This window comes from Gigantopelta aegis, chromosome 6, assembly GCF_016097555.1.
Source record: "Gigantopelta aegis isolate Gae_Host chromosome 6, Gae_host_genome, whole genome shotgun sequence".
NCBI classification, from domain to species: domain Eukaryota; kingdom Metazoa; phylum Mollusca; class Gastropoda; order Neomphalida; family Peltospiridae; genus Gigantopelta; species Gigantopelta aegis.
Genome location: NC_054704.1, coordinates 92,475,500 through 92,493,616, shown reverse-complemented (window position 1 = coordinate 92,493,616; position 18,117 = coordinate 92,475,500). Strand labels below are relative to the sequence as shown.

General features: G+C 36.0%; 1 protein-coding gene across 2 annotated transcripts; it reads right to left on the bottom strand.

The window, feature by feature from the left end:
- Positions 1 to 68: 68 nt before the first annotated feature.
- Positions 69 to 17,828, bottom strand: LOC121375576 (ubiquitin-conjugating enzyme E2 U-like). Of its 2 annotated transcripts, none has more exons than XM_041503093.1 (10): positions 17,750 to 17,828; positions 16,538 to 16,614; positions 15,389 to 15,473; positions 14,944 to 15,036; positions 14,409 to 14,506; positions 11,198 to 11,324; positions 10,156 to 10,344; positions 2,168 to 2,264; positions 997 to 1,118; positions 69 to 724 (listed from the first exon to the last, which is right to left on the bottom strand). In XM_041503093.1, the coding sequence occupies exons 2-10, from the start codon at positions 16,601 to 16,603 to the stop codon at positions 588 to 590; spliced, it is 1,014 nt and encodes a 337-aa protein (XP_041359027.1). In that variant the 5' UTR covers positions 16,604 to 16,614; positions 17,750 to 17,828; the 3' UTR covers positions 69 to 587. The 2 variants fall into 2 exon arrangements, with proteins under 2 accessions (XP_041359027.1, XP_041359028.1); XM_041503094.1 differs by having other exon boundaries at positions 17,765 to 17,794.
- Positions 17,829 to 18,117: the final 289 nt, after the last annotated feature.

The window sequence follows — 18,117 nt, the reverse complement described above, 5'->3', positions numbered from 1 at the left end:
ATTGTGAAAAATAAGGGCTGAACAATGAATGCAAATAACTAGACTGACAAAACTGATCAACTACTACAAAATATAAACATTTAATATGCAGTCATGAAAATAAACCTGTCTTTAAAAAAAATAAGTTTATTTTTCATTGTTATGTACAGTTTATATACAATGCTTAAGTGTCAAAACTGTGTCAAGTGTTAATACTAGATATGTCGGGTATATATCAGGCAATATACATGTATTGTGTCGTAATGAAAAGAATACTGAGCGATGGAATTATCCAATGAAATTGCATTCTTAATATCAACTAATAGATTATCAACTGTACAGACGTCTTTATGATAACATTTAGGCCATCGGACTGAAAAAACCCCAGGAAGATTTCTTTACACTTGGTATCATATCGGATGCCAAAAGACATATTTTACAACAAATGTGAAAAGCTGTTTCTAATATATCACTTTCAGTCTTTCATGTTCATTTTCCAATTCCATAAACGATATTAACTAAAAGCATGGATATCGGATACCATAAATATAATACTGACATCACAGAAACAATGAATTAACTTCATTAAAAGTGCACTGTTCATACAATCAAGTGTCTATTGCATTCACGTCAAGGTTGTTTGTCCATGCCACAAGGTCATCAACTTCCTTCTCCCAGATTTCGTCCTTGCCCGCATTAATGGCAGGTAGTGCTCCTTCCAGCTCAATATCTTGGGACACTGAGGCTGAAATTGGAAGCACCAAAATTCAAAGATCATGTGAAAAAAGAAAGAAAAGCACAGAAGAAAAATTAAGTTGTCATTAAAAAAAAACTGTTCTCTATTACCTGTGTAATAATGTATTACAAAACATGGTGGACAACTGGTTTGTCATATGGTGGCAAATGATGATATACTCATATGTTGATAGTAAAATCTCAAGTTGATTTTGAGAAATCCCTAGTTTACTAGCCTTTCAGGCATACACATTTCAAGAAAACAATTAAGCTAAAACTCACCTGATGAAACTCTAGGGGGCAGGTATATTTTCCTCATTTTCTGCAGTCTGTCCATCTTAGCAACCTTGTCATCTTTTCGGGAAGGTTTGCTGGTTACCAGCCCATATACTAATTCTGAATTTCTGAAGAAAAAATAATTACACTTACATTGTTTATTTTCATTCATCCATGTACCAGATTTGCAAATGGGTCATATACCTATATTAGCTTGTTAAAAAAAAATAGACAGGTTTTGTTCAATCTAATTAAAATTAGCTCCACTATTACATGTGGATCTAACAGCAGCCCGTTGGAGCTCATGTCCAGTTGACCTTTCATTCGACCAATCAAAACCTTAGTTGCAAAATCATGCCAGTGATTTAAAAAGAATTTGAAAACATTCGGGATTATGCCGAGGGTATACGAAATGATTCGGGTGAATTACGAAGTATGCCGGAAACTAATTTCAATATAAAATTTTATATAAAATTTGTTTCAAGACGAAAAAAAACCCCGTTTTGGTATAGCCATAAAATCTTTTTATACTAGTATACAATGCTTTATTACTGCACTCCTCTTCCCCCCCCCCCCCCCCCCCCCCCCCGTTTTTTTAATGTTGAAATAGACCAACAATTACATAAATAGTCTCGCCCGATATTTTTAGAATTTGTATGCTCTCGAATAACGCTATAAACTGCAAAGTGTAATTGGTCGATATTTGAATTGTTATTTATAGATGAAATGTCACCTGGACATGAGAGTCCACGCAATGCTGTTAGATCTACCAGGGTAGACCCAGTAGAGCTAATTTTAATCAGATTGGGTTTTGTTTAGTACACATCTTGGTGATGAATGTATACAATATCAACCTGCTGATCCAACCAATTTTTTTTTTTTTTTTTTTTTTAACACCACCACTAGAGCACATTAATTTATTAATCATTGGCTGTTGGATGATATTTGGTAATTTTGACATATAGTCATAGAGATCTTTTATATGCACTATCCCACAGACAGGATAGCACATACTATGGCCTTTGATATACCAGTTGTGGTGCACTGGCTGGAACAAGAAATATCCTACTATATATTGGATTCAACACCAGTTCTCATTAATAACAAAGATACAGAACACTGGGCTACAAAATTTACATTAAAAAAAACCTCAAGAAAAAAACATGAATATATTTACTCTTGTACTTGTCTGCGAATCTGGTCTTCAATGTCCTGGTGGGATAAACCATTGTGAATCCTCTGGAGACTTGAATCATACTTGATTTTCTCCAACACTACAACAGGTAAAGGTAGCGTTAAAACAGAAACAATGTGTAATGGTTGCTTTAATACAGAAAAAACATGTAATGGTAGTTTAGTACAGACCCAACATGTAATGGTAGTTTAGTACAGACCCAACATGTAATGGCAGTTTAGTACAGACCCAACATGTAATGGTAGTTTAGTACAGACCCATCATGTAAAAATCTCACTACACAGATCACTTCCGAGTGAGAGTTCATTGATCACATCCACTATAGTTCCAAATTGTGACACCTTATGGTTCACATATTCACTTCTAGGAAATGGTGAATAATGAAAACAATATGTATGTTTAATGGTAAGCCTTCTGGCTGTATTTTGCCCATGTTATTTTGTAATATTGTGCATCGACCTTTTGGAACATGGGTATATAGCGTAAGAGACAGCCGAGTGAATCTGTTAATGAACCACCTGTTCGGATCGGTATTACAGCCAGATGCGGTCATATAGCAAAAAACAGACTGAAATGTTCTCAATTTTGGAGTGAAAATAAATGCTTATATAATGTATGTTCACAATGATGTATGTTGTTAGTGCCAACGAGAACCCGTTCTATTGGCAATCTTCATTTGAAGTTGGGCAATTTAACATGGGTTTCAATGGCAGATGACATCTGTGTAGTGAGACCTAATGGTACTTTAATACAGACAAAACATGTAATGGTAGTTCCTAGCTAACTAAGGTAAGTCAACTAGGGTTCCAGAAGCAAAGACATGCAGGAAAACCGATACCCAACTATCCAGATAGCCTGAAGACAAACCAAGTAAGCCTACTAAAATCCTATATTTAGGGGGCGGGAATCAAAATTCTTCAAACTAAGTACCTAGGTCGGTGCATATATGTATACAATTGCTATTTGCCACCGTTAGTTTCGTTTTATTGCATTGGTAATAAAGTTAAGTATGCCAAGCACTAGGCTTTTAAACCAATACATACACTATAAGGGTTTAACCCTTCAAATTAGATAGCTAGGCTAGTTTAACACCCCCTCCGTCATTGTATTCAATGCTATACAAGGACGGAGGGGGATGGGTGGTCATGAATGACCGTTGAACTCACTAGAATAGGGACTTAAGACAATAGGTACAACCGTAACACAAAACTAGGATTCACACACAGACTACACGCTCACTGCATCAGTACACAGGGTGCATTGACTAATGATAACTATGCACCCGCCCCCATTTAATGGTCCAGCACGTACTCTAATAAGGAACCGGACAAAAGAATACTGTTCCAAGTACACAATTGCAATGCACCCGGGGGAAGCTGAAGAAAAGAATATCGGCCTCCCCCACCCAAATCCCCAATACTTGCTGCTGGTAATAACTTGGTACTTGGTGATGCCTCGACCAGAAGTGGTCAGACCCTTTATAAGGGCCCTATGGGCAACCTAGGGAGACACCACAGCATCGTAAAGGTCTAAAATTAACGAGCTACTCTCGATTCACTAATATCAAAACCTATATTAGCTCGGCCATTTACCTTTTGACCGACCGTTCAAAATTGTGCCAAATTCCCTCAATCAAAATTGCGCACCCTTTTCTCTTTGGCATTTAACTGCTCCATTCAAATTCCATAGCACCACCACCACCCCCACCTGCCTGCTACCGATTTGATCGGGCTGCTGGTGCTCCCTTGCACCTGCCAGTGCAGACGGTCCCTCCTCTCCCCTCCCCCAACCTTTCCTGTCATGGACGGAGGAGCCGGCCAAGGCCGGCGCTTGTGCCCACGACAGGCGTGCACTACAACAGCTTGTTCTGAATGTGCACGTAAAACCCTATGACATGGCATGACATAATGGTAGTTTAGTACAGACCCAACATGTAACTGTAATTTAGTACAGACCCATCATGTAATGGTAGTTTAGTACAGACCCATCATGTAATGGTAGTTTAGTAAAGACCCAACATGTAATGATTTTAGTACAGACACATCATTTAATGGTAGTTTAGTACAGACCCAACATGTAATGGTAGTTTAGTACTACATGCTTTAATACATATACAGTGAGACCTGTCTAACCAGACCCTGATCAAATCGAAATCCTGTCAAATCCAGCTAAGTTTCCTGGTCATGAATTTTCCAAATTCTAAAACATGACCCTCTAAACACCGGATCCTGTCTAAATCAGATAAATATTTATTAGGTCCCCAGTGTGATCTGGTTTCACTGTACAACATGTAATGGCAGTTTAATACAGACACTACATGTAATGGTTTTCTTACATATCCTCAAAAACCAGGTTTTAAGCAACATCTTTTTCAACTAAAAGTTATTTACAGCCATTGCACTTGTAGCTAACTTATGCATTACAGACCCATGATTGTCAGGTTAACTATATGTCACAATGTAATTGATTTCTATCATGTAGTTTTTCATTGGATGTATGGCAGTGATGACCTTGTCATCATCTAGGAGCAGCCAGTCATATGTCTTGAAATTGTTAACATGTACATGTGTAGACAACCATGCGTTATCAAAATAACCAACAGGTGTGTAAGAAATATAGTTAATATGTTCCAAAAAATAATATATTCAACCATCTGCATAGCCAGCATATATCACTTGTAATCAGTATGTTGGGATTAATGTTTGGTTGATGATACAGTTGCCAAACGAAGCTTTACACCTGTTTCACAAACAAGTTGTGTAACTAAGTGAAAGCTGTCATTAAATAGCAGCACTACAACTGTTTCATGATCAGTAGCCCAGATCAGCTTAAGCATGATACGATACTGCACACAATATTAGACTGTTCCAATCTGAAAAGGAAACAGTTGTTAAAAAGTATAAAATTATCTTAAATTTCACAAATTTAACTCCCCTATATAAAACATATTGTTTATATACATAATATGAAATATCAAACCTTTATGTTACCGTTATACATGTACACATAATCATGTTATAATTTTATTATTGTTGTATATTGTATGACAATAATTCAAGGCACCCCAATCTTGGCATTGCCAGTGATCTGGGGGTAATAAAGGTTTAGAAAAATAAAAAAAAGGATTCGTAAAAAAAAAAAAATGTTCCTTTTTTAATTTTATTATTTTTAATAACAAACATTTTTAATTTAATAACAAACATGTATAGGGTGTAAAATAAAAAATGCTGCAATTAATTTTGTATCAGTTTGCAGGATATCAGTTATAAAGACAAATTTTTATTTTTACATAATTACATGAATAAAAGAGCTCATCATTTAGTGTTTTTGAAAAAGGTGAAAGTTTGAGAAGACATTACGCAGTAACAAGGATTGTGTACAGTCTAGGCAAGTACAGCTATGTGTATACAATATAAAGAAAACAAATTATGAAACAAAGTAGAGAGAATTTTTACAGGTAAATGACACTGGATGCTGTGAGCTTTATGAAGTTTTCTTAGTTTTATTATTGAGCTTCTATGAGAGTTTGATTACCAAAAATCAGTTTCTGTATAAAGCAGTCATATGGTCACATGAATTAATCCACAAAAAGGTGGATACTTTCGCACTTTAAAAAGAAAAATTGTTGAGACAACATTATACTAATATATAGTATACATAATATATGAATTGAACATTTCTTCCATTGAGCATGTTGCAGAAGATCAATTCCACAAGTAAAACTTGATATTTCATGATAATGATACATAGTTTCAAAAATATTATTCATGGAGGAGGCAGGAGGCAAATTATTATGCATACCCATGATCCACAATTTTATCTATACCATGTACGTATATATAACAAAATGCAGGCGACCCACCAGGGCCAGTGCTTATAAAACTTTTATACCAGACTCAATCTTCAATGCCATCACACTTTAACAATGTGTATGGCATAGCCATGATGTTAAAGTCTCAGACTATTAGGAAGGAAGGAAATGGTTTATTTAACGATGCACTCAACACTTTTTATTTACAGTTATATGGTGTCAGACATATGGTTACGGATTACACAGATATTGAGGGAGGAAACCCGCTGTCGCCAGTTCATGGGCTACTCTTTTTGATTAGCAGCAAGGGATCTTTTATATGCATCATCCCATAGACAGGATAGCACATACCACAGCCTTTAATGTACCAGTCATTACAGTGACTTCCACCTCCTCTTGTGATTCATTCTGGAACAACCGTAACAAGATGCTGTACACATGACATGACTTGTGGGTACAACATTTATGGGTAATACACGCTGGTCAGTGGAAACAATATGTGAAGTGAGGTGTACACATGACACGACTTGTGGGTACAATATTGATGGGTGATACATGCTGGTCAGTGGGAACAATATGTGAAGTGAGGTGTAAACATGACATGACTTGTGGGTACAACATTGATGGGTGATACATGCTGGTCAGTGGGAACAATATGTGAAGTGGGGTATATACATAGTAGAAGGAAAAAAGTTAAGGTTTTCAGTATCAAACTGGAGTAACATCCACCCACCCACCGGTTCCCATGGGTCTTGTATATCACAACATAAGAAAGCTGCTAAATAAACAAGTTTCATTCATTAGAAATCACCAGCCTCTATAGTGTAGTGGTTAAGCCATCAGACTTAAGGATGGTAGATACTGGGTTCGTCTCCTGGTACCAGTTCCTACCGAGAATAAGTTTTAATGGATCAATGGGTAGGTTACGGCCACTACAACGGCCTATCTCACTAAGGTCAGGTCACTAACCACTTTCAACTAACCCACTGTCCTGGACAGACAGCCCAGCTGAGGTGTGTGCAGAGATCAGCATGTTGAACCTTAATTGGATATAAGCAGAGAAATAAGTAGAAATGAACTGAAATGAAATCACGAAAATAAGTAGAAATGAAATAAGTAGAAATGAAAAGAATTAAAAATCTTTATTTCCTGAAGTATTGACAAGCAGTGCCGACAAGAAACTGAGAGTGCCATTTTGAATGATAATGTGGATTGTTTGTTCACATGAGAACTGGCTATCAACTCGGTACATGTATGATATGGGTGTAGAAGGGACCGAGAACTGAGCATTCCCTCTGCTCAGTGAGATTGTCAATGAGCTGATGATGAAGCTGCAACACAAGAGAAGGGAAGTAACTGTATTTAAAAATATGGTGGGAAAAAAAATGTTTGTATTACTAAACTTTGGCAGTATAAGGCGACTGGAAAAAGTAAGATCAAGTACCTCTATTCTTCTGTCAGAGTTCTTAAACAGACATTTGGTGTACTTAATTTAATGGAATATTTTATTTTATTACTTCAGCAGTGACTCATAATGAGGAAAATATTTTTCATACAATACTATTGGATGATTTGATGTTTACAAACCATGACCTCGTCGGTACTAAATATGTCATTATGATGATTTGGCACAAACACAAAATGATGTCACATAGTTTAAAGAGTTTGTGTTTACAAAACCAGTAGAACTTTGTTTTTGAAGTTTTAAAAACCAAATTTATGTCCTTTTTTTGCCACTCACTAACACTATTTCATTCAGGACATACATTTGATAATAATTGGTAACATGTTTATTATCCTCTACACTGCATTTCTGTTCAACGGACTGTGACTACTGATTAAATATACATCACCTTCCCTCGTGTTAGCTCTGTGCATTATCTCTGTGATGGGTGATGTTCCTCACAGTTACTTTATCTATTTCATCTTCTACGAATTTAATAAATTTATGGCATCTTTTGCTTAGTTGTGTTGTGGAATTGATGAAAGATCTAATATTATGTTAAGAATCATAAAAGTCTTTTGATGTCATAGTCCTATCGATGCTAATGGAAAAATGTAGCGGGTTTCCTCTGAAGACTACATGTCAGAATTATCAAATATCTGACATCTAATAGCCGATGATTAATTAATCAATATGCTCTAGTGGTGTTGTTAAACACAACAAATGTTAACTTTAGCTTAACTAAGACTGCTTCATCATAGACTGCTCATAAGATTTTGCTCAAGAGTCCCATGCTACTGGTTCCACGAGCATAATAGAACTGAACTAAATGTGATGTTATTATCTATATAGTTCAACATAACCAAGTTAATTATAATCATACGAAGAATATGTGTAATAACAAGTGTAATGACATAATTTTGGAAAGTGACATCATAACATGACATTGCTTCTCCAGTCCTAGCTCAGACTGTGCATATAAAATATGACGTCATTTCGTCGTCTCCTTCTAGTTGTGGCTGAAACATTTTGAGTTGGGTCTTGTTATTCATAAAGAAAACAACAATAATAATATGGATAATAAAGAAATTCAGGGCTACCAACTTTCCGGAATTTTCCTTAAAATCCGGAATTTTTTAACCCATATCCGGAATTCCGGAATTAATGGCAAATATCCAGAATTTTTTCCAAATTCGCTATCATTATTTTTTTTGAAAGCAACCATTTCTAAATATATTTTTAATTTTCTATATTTTTAAATCCCAAGTTTATTAAACAAGAGTTTATCATTCTGCATTCTCCACTGCAACCTCAACTTGGTATTATCGACTGTTTTGTGCTATTACTAAGACGTTTGTCTATTGGCTGTATTTGTCAACAGCCGACCAATGAAAATGTTTTTGACAATCGAGTAAACTGAAGCCATGTATGAAATTTGTCTTACTTGCCATGTAGTTTATGTATTCATTTTAAAGATATTTCAAATATCATACAGTAATTACTACGGGGCAGACATCGGTTCTATGGCGATGCATGCAACTTCGCCACGGTGTCTAAAAACCTGAACATATAACAGAATACTTGAGATCGTACGAAAACAAAAGAAACGGATCCATAATTCTCTTCTTAAATTCTTTTCGTATGCTTTCAAGTGCAACATTTCACTAAATACCATTTGTCTACCAGTAATCTGTGACACATTCATGACATTAATATTAATTAATTAATATACCTACCGATCTTGTTTTATTCAAGTAAGTAAAACTATAAAAAATGTAAATTTTTACAAACCATTGTTAGATTTTGCCGCGAAAAGAGCTACGCTAATAGTAATATAAGTGTAATGCAGAACGATAGCCAGTCTTAATGTGGGTACCAGACGTTTCGTCCCAGATTCAGTTAACCACAAATTAGGTCGACCCCACTGATGAAATAGTGCAAATGTGGTAATGTACCTACATAAAAACATTGGTCCCAAGTTTGTCACTTTATTACTAATCTGTTGGTGGGAGTGAAATTGTACTACACTATTTGCTAATAAAGTGGGGCTTTCAGGGGTTTTTTTGTGGTGATGTTTGGTCTGTCTGTGTGTGTGCGCGTGTGTGCGTGCATGCGATGCTGTTAATTGCTGTACTAGGTATAGTAACTTTTATTTACACTGATGAATATATTTACTAGACCAGCCATATGCTTAAAAAGGAAGCAGAAAAATTCTGCCACTTATATGGATTGATTTAAACTTTTATTATTGAATACATAACATTCCAATAAATATATATATTTTTTTATTGTTTGTCTTTGGTTGTTGTTATTTTTTAAATATGTCAAATATGGCGCTGTTTAAATTGTTTGTTATATTTTTGAAAATGGCGTTTTCGTGTGCCTTAAACTATTGCTTTGAAAGGGGCGTTCGCGCACTTAAAAATGAAAATACCAGAAATATATTTCCATTAGGTTGGTCGCCCTGGAAATTATTACACTTGCGTGTGAGTTGTACTGATTTTATGAAACTTGTGTCAGTATTCATGTATTACTCTTGCTCTCGCTTGGGCAATACAAAAATCCCGACACTCATTTCGTAAAATCAGTACGACACACAAACTCCTATAATAATCTCTATTTATCACCCTGGAAATCATAACATCTGGAATGATCAAACTTTGTTGCATTGGTTTACCTGTTGGTACAATATTACTTCACGTGAAAGATACGTACATGGGTTTTTGGAATCATTCTGTGGTTTGGACGTGGCTATTCCATACCACGTTGTGAAGTAGTCATCAAATGTTATCTTGGTAATGCGAGGCCGCTCTGGCTGGGAGTCGGGCTCCAGTTGTGTTTTTTTCTTAATCTCAGGAGAAAACATGACCTTTGCCTTCGTAATGGAATGAGGAGCAAGCCCAGCTAAACAAACAAAAATAGTCGACTCCTTTTAGATACAGCAAGTTAAGTTAATTTTAAATTGTTTGCAACTATGTACATATATTTACAAAAACAAGTTCCGGTGTACTAAATAAAAAGGTCTCAAACCAACTGCCAAGTTTGTAAAATGGTTGAAATTTGACAAAGATGATAACATTAAGACACAACTGTGCAAAGCATCTCAGAATGTTTACAAATGACCAATAAATTATTTCTAGAAAACAATTAATTTTTCCTTGATTATAGTTACATATATTTCACTTATATATATTTTATATATATAGTTTGTGCTGACTGACCCTGAGGATCACTGTACCAAGTTTCAGAATCCAATCAAAACCAATGGAGATGATACTTTTAAAATAATGTTTTTTTAATTCAATAAAAATTATAATATTCTAAAATATCTTTTTTTTGGAGGGTGCCCCAGGGGATCACTGTACCACATTTTCGAACAATCCAATGAAAACTCTAGGAGAAAATAGACTTCAAAGAAAATGTTGACAGAAAGACGATGGATGGACAACAAATGAACCCCGGACAAATCAGTATTAGAAAAGCTTTGTAACCAATGTCATAGCAGAGCTAAAGACCTAATATACAATTTAAAAAATATACTGTATGAAAGATTTAAAACAAATACATGTACTCAAAAATCACTTCTTTTTTCTTTCTTTTTTACCACATTTCTTCTTTTAACCTTTTCCCCCTTTCTTTTTAAAAATAGCACATATAAATTATAGTTCAACTGAAAACCATCAGACCCACTATTAAAATGATGATCACAGCAAACAAGCATGTTTTGTTTTGTAGAAATGGCTTCACACCAACATACCTTCAACTCTTTGACTTGCAGCAATACACTCCTGGACGACCTGCTTGTAAACATCGGGTATACGACACATCAACTCCGCTGCCTCCACGTTTACCGGATTATTCGCAGATGGATTACTTAACAAATTCTGAAATATAGTTTACAGATCAGTGTATAATTAGTCTGTTTTGGGGTGGGATGTAGCCCAGTGGTACAGCGTTCGCTCAATGCGCGGTCAGTGTGGGATCGATCCCCGTCGGTGGGCCCATTGGGCTATTTTTCGTTCCAGCCAGTGCACCACAACTGGTATATCAAAGGCTGTGGTATGTACTACCCTGTCTTTGGAATGGGGCATATAAAAGATCTCTTGCTGCTAATCGGAAAGAGTAGCCCATGAAGTGGTGACAGCGGGTTTCCTCTCTCAATATCTGTGTGGTCCTTAACCATATGTCTGATGCCATACAACTGTAAATAAAATGTGTTGAGTGTATCGTTAAATAAAACATGCCTTTCTTTAATCTGATTTGTACTTCAGTCTATCACAATTATTCTGATTAGGACTTCAGTCTATCACACAGTTATTCTGATTAGAACTTCAGTCTATCACATAACGAGATTGGTTTGTACTTCAGTCTATCATATAATTATTCTGATTTATACTTCAGTCTATTATATATTTTGTGATCACTTTGTACATCTACTGATCAACAGTTTTTCTGTAAACATTGTAGTGTTTTATATGGTAGGAAAGGGATGTTTGTTGACACATTTAGAACCATGTTGTTTAGGTGTCCTGACACACTGGTGCACCAATAAACGAACCTGTGTTCAGCAACATTTAGAACCATGTCGTTTAGGTGTCCTGACCCATTGCTGCACCAATAAACGAACCTGTGTTCAGCAACATTTAGAACCATGTTGTTTAGGTGTCCTGACACACTGCTGCACCAATAAACGAACCTGTGTTCAGCAACATTTAGAACCATGTTGTTTAGGTGTCCTGACCTATTGGTGCACCAATAAACGAACCTGTGTTCAGCAACATTTAGAACCATGTTGTTTAGGTGTCCTGACACACTGCTGCACCAATAAACGAACCTGTGTTCAGCAACATTTAGAACCATGTTGTTTAGGTGTCCAGACACACTGCTGCACCAATAAACGAACCTGTGTTCAGCAACATTTAGAACCATGTTGTTTAGGTGTCCTGACACACTGCTGCACCAATAAACGAACCTGTGTTCAGCAACATTTAGAACCATGTTGTTTAGGTGTCCTGACACACTGCTGCACCAATAAACGAACCTGTGTTCAGCAACATTTAGAACCATGTTGTTTAGGTGTCCAGACACACTGCTGCACCAATAAACGAACCTGTGTTCAGCAACATTTAGAACCATGTTGTTTAGGTGTCCTGACACACTGCTGCACCAATAAACGAACCTGTGTTCAGCAACATTTAGAACCATGTTGTTTAGGTGTCCAGACACACTGCTGCACCAATAAACGAACCTGTGTTCAGCAACATTTAGAACCATGTTGTTTAGGTGTCCAGACACACTGCTGCACCAATAAACGAACCTGTGTTCAGCAACATTTAGAACCATGTTGTTTAGGTGTCCAGACACACTGCTGCACCAATAAACGAACCTGTGTTCAGCAACATTTAGAACCATGTTGTTTAGGTGTCCTGACACACTGCTGCACCAATAAACGAACCTGTGTTCAGCAACATTTAGAACCATGTTGTTTAGGTGTCCTGACCTATTGGTGCACCAATAAACGAACCTGTGTTCAGCAACATTTAGAACCATGTTGTTTAGGTGTCCTGACACACTGCTGCACCAATAAACGAACCTGTGTTCAGCAACATTTAGAACCATGTTGTTTAGGTGTCCAGACACACTGCTGCACCAATAAACGAACCTGTGTTCAGCAACATTTAGAACCATGTTGTTTAGGTGTCCTGACCTATTGGTGCACCAATAAACGAACCTGTGTTCAGCAACATTTAGAACCATGTTGTTTAGGTGTCCTGACACACTGCTGCACCAATAAACGAACCTGTGTTCAGCAACATTTAGAACCATGTTGTTTAGGTGTCCAGACACACTGCTGCACCAATAAACGAACCTGTGTTCAGCAACATTTAGAACCATGTTGTTTAGGTGTCCTGACACACTGCTGCACCAATAAACGAACCTGTGTTCAGCAACATTTAGAACCATGTTGTTTAGGTGTCCTGACCTATTGGTGCACCAATAAACGAACCTGTGTTCAGCAACATTTAGAACCATGTTGTTTAGGTGTCCTGACACACTGCTGCACCAATAAACGAACCTGTGTTCAGCAACATTTAGAACCATGTTGTTTAGGTGTCCTGACACACTGCTGCACCAATAAACGAACCTGTGTTCAGCAACATTTAGAACCATGTTGTTTAGGTGTCCTGACCCACTGGTGCACCAATAAACGAACCTGTGTTCAGCAACATTTAGAACCATGTTGTTTTGGTGTCCTGACCCACTGGTGCACCAATAAACGAACCTGTGTTCAGCAACATTTAGAACCATGTTGTTTTGGTGTCCTGACCCACTGGTGCACCAATAAACGAACCTGTGTTCAGTAACATTTAGCTCGTTGATAGAGGACAAGCTGGGGTACTTAGAATTTTTTCATATTCCATGCAGTGCACCACAACTGGTATAACAAAGGCTGTGGTATGTTGTGTCCTGTCTATGGGAAAGTGCATATAAATATTCCTTGCCGCTAATGAAAACATTTGGAGGGTTTCCTCTGATGACTATGTGTCAGAATTACCACATTTTTGACATCCAATAGCTAATGATTAGTAAATCAATTGCTAACATTGGCAAACAAAATCTGACTGGTTGCCAAGTCAGTAATTATCATTCGTAATTCAAAGATATAACTTTCAAGTGTAAAATAACAGAAACCAACATTACAGAATTTACCGATACTTTGTCTCAGCCTATGCTAGCATATCTGACAAGAGCCAATGTCATTTCATGTCTAGATGACCATCACTGATTCTCAATGTGTTACAACCTATTTAGGGCTATCAACTTCGTGTCAGTAGTATATTTCCTGGTTTAATGAAAGATTGGGTGTTTATGACAAATATGACACAACTATGACTTTGGTTTGATCTACAGATAATATTTCCATAAAATATAAAATCTTAAATCTTAGCAACATTTCAAAATCTAACCTGAATTGTGACCAGTATCATATATATTCTGTTTGACTCATTCCATTTGTCACAGTCATCCAAGAAATCAATACACGGTCGACCTGTTACCATGTCAACTGAAAATAAAATGCACAATAAATGCTGAATAGTGAACAATGATTGTGATCCACCTATAATCCAATTCTAAAATATTTGTTTATGTTCAAACATTATGCATATGTTGGCATGCTAATACTTTAAAATAGTCTGAAGGATGGGACAGTGGGTGGGTGGGTGGGTGGATGGATGGATGGATGGATGGATGGATGGATGGATGGACGGACGGACGAATGGATGGACAGACAGATGGATACACAGAATGATATACAGACAGATGAATGGACGAATTGTCGGACGAATGAATGGATGGAAGGACGGACAAGGTGCTGGAGAAGACGAGAAATTAGGTGCATAAAATTAAAAATTATATTAAAATATAACTGTAACAATAATACTTTTAACAGTACAAATGAGCTGCTATTAATCTTAACTTTAACACATGTAATGTTCTTACCATTCGGATGAAATGGAACCGTGTGAAAACATATTTCTGGAGGACGATAGCTGTAGTGTTCATCAAATTTTATATATAAGTGAAAGATTCCTCCTGAAAATAACAATAAAGCTTTAATCAAATTTAATAAATAATTTATGCACTCCTTCAGAAAAAAGACTACATAAAATGTAATTGTTGATTAGTGTAAATTTTATTATCATATTTCTTAATTTGAATTTGTTTTAACTTCATTACTTTTTAATACAGATTCTGCTCTATTTTGTCTGAATTACAATTTGATCTAGTTCATTCTGTCGTGTGGCACCACTTAACAAAGCACAACATTATCAGACATTGTTAAAGATAATAAGAACACATAGGTAACTCATGCTGTGAGACAACCACATTAAAACTATATCCTGTACATACACCATACCAAAAATACATTATAAAGTCATTTTACCTTCCCATAAGCTATCTTTCAGTCCTTGGATCTTTGCAACCCATTCAAACACATTGTCATCTTTTAGTGGATGAGCTTCAATACCCTAGAATAGAAATCATATAATGACATTTGCTGAGCAGAATAATTGTCCAGGGACCTAATTCACTAAACTCTTACAACTTTGCGATACCGCAGTGCAATGCTGTTGTCTAGTAGAGCCTAAGAGAGCTTTGTGAATTAGGCCTTAGATCTATTTGTTTGCCGGCAATCAGCAACACCATATGCCTTGTGAGTACTGGGGAAAATATTATCAACTGTAATTAAATTTCCTTCTGTGCTAATATCTAATTAAGGTTCATGCACACTGTCCTGGGCACACACTTCAGCTATCTGGGCTGTTTGTCCAGGACAGTGGGTTAATGTTAGTGGGTAGTGAGAGAGAAGTTACACCTACCCGAGATGCTAATTCACTCTGGGTGGGAGCTGGTACTTGGGTGCAAACCCAGTATCTATCACCAACTTTTAGTCCGATGGCTTAAACTACTACATCACTGATGCCAGTGATCAACTGTAGAGAAATAATTAATATTGGTTGAAAATAAGACACTAGCAGTGAAAAAACCTTTAAAAGGCTGTTTTTAAATAATTCCCTATAAAGGTTATTTTTGGAAAAAGTATTGCAAATCCAACTTCCTACTTTAATTTTGTTCAAAATTATTTTTCTGCTTATCTCATTAAAGTTAAAGCATGCTATCCTGGGAACACACCTCAGCTGGCTTACATCTGCCCAGGACAGAGATTAAGGACCAAAACACAACAGTCGTAAAAGAAATGCACACAATCGAACATGACGAAACACACCTCTTCGGTGTTGATGTGAACTACACCATACCATAATACCTACATTGTATATTTTGAAATATATGGGCATGTATAAAAAATACCAGTTTTGCTAATGATAATAATTCGCACCTTTACAATGTAATAAATTATATAAAACAATTACGTCATATACTTTTAATTTCTATATATAAAAAGTAAAAGAATACATAATTAAAGTGTAATGAAAACTCTAATGAACTTAACATGATAAATATTAAAAATTATGATTGACAGTGTTACATACTGCAACTGTGAAGTGTAATAATGGTAGTTTTAAACACAAACCCAAGGCTTGATACTCTGTAATCTTTCATATTCCCTTACGATCAGCAAGTGTGCTCGGGAAAACATATTTCAGAAACCTGAAAGTAAAAGATAATTAGAGGTGTAAATAGTAACTTAACCAATACGGTGTTTTAAAAAGCCATCAGTGCAAATGAAGTATAAATACCGGTACCAGTACATGTATGAAAACAGTTTTAAAATTTGGCCGATCCTGTGGGTTAGCCTACTTAGATTTCACCCTCTTTAACTCCTGCCTATATATTAGAATATTATTATCCTGGATCTAATCAGTGCTCCACATGGAAAAGTACAAAGAAGATAGTTGGCAGTGTAGAGACGTATTTAACCAGAAAATTATTGAAACGGGTGCTGTCGAGGTTTCTTCCTGTAGTATGTATATTAGTGATTAATATGTGAAAATGTTTTTATCAGGGAGTGTGAAAATGTTTTTATCAGGGAGCTCGAAAATGACTGATGTAAAGGTATTTAACGTCAAACATAGGATTGTTGTATTAGAGCGGGAATCTTTTAATGTAGGCAGATATGGTGCAATATTGATATAGATTGGTCTTTGATGGTCAGAAAGCATGATAATTGTCCAAATGTTGGCTATAGTCCGTCCCATCCTCCTACAAAAATGTTTTTTTGTAAATAAGTTTGGTTTGGTTTGATGTAAACAATTTAAAAAAAAAAAAAAGTATAGGTGTTTAAAAAAAACACAAAAAAAATCAAACTATTTTTGTGTGCAATTTAGAAAACAATCGGCTCAGAAATAAATAACTTGTTGTAAATTTCATAGTATAAAACAATTATTTCCCTTTGGACGGACTATAGATCTCTTACCGTCTGAGTACTTCCGACTATGAAAACAAACAGTTCAACAATAACTTCTTGGAACAAAATATTTAACATTCCTACCATATGTACATCATCTATTTTATAGTTTGTACCACAATTTTACCTCCTAATATATTTTTAAACCCGTTTAATTGTTCTACGTGGTTCAGAAACTATTTAACGTATGTGCTGTTGTGTCGTATCACCGAGTAGCGCCTCAAATGTCAAGGAAACAATCTGCTTTGAAATTGAATATAAATATCTTTCTGTACAAATACTGCTTATTTTATGCACGAAGGTATAAACTTAATTGGAGAGCTAATCTCCTGTTGAGTTTTCTCTGAACATTTTCCTCAAACATAACAACAAAATTACTTTAAATTCATTAACTCGTTTTCTCCAACAGCTTGTCGTCCATGTTGTTAGTCCTCGCGACAGAGATCTACGCATGCGTTAGTTTCATTTCCTGTTTGCAACACGTGCATTTGTTTACGTCTGCTCAAGATAGTTTACTGGTCATTTTGAAAAGACTTCGAATTAAAACATTTAATGTGCGGTCCATGACAGACACTGACATTTGTGACCACGATATTTAAAAGATGATGTTGTCAAATAAAACTGATTCTCTTTTTCAGTTATTTAGTTTTACTACAATAATATACATCTGAAATTAACATCTCTTCTGTTTTCATCAAGTGACCATTGCGGTGAATTTGTATGACACGCATTGCACGCGCATTCGA

Excerpts from the sequence above, each read along its gene's own strand:
- LOC121375576 (XM_041503093.1), bottom strand. The coding sequence starts at position 16,603 with ATGTTTTCCCGAGCACACTTGCTGATCGTAAGGGAATATGAAAGATTA. Across the intron at positions 15,037-15,388 it reads GAAAGATAGCTTATGGGAAG|GAGGAATCTTTCACTTATAT; the intron begins GTAAAATGACTT and ends TGTTATTTTCAG. Across the intron at positions 10,345-11,197 it reads TGCAAGTCAAAGAGTTGAAG|CTGGGCTTGCTCCTCATTCC; the intron begins GTATGTTGGTGT and ends TTGTTTGTTTAG.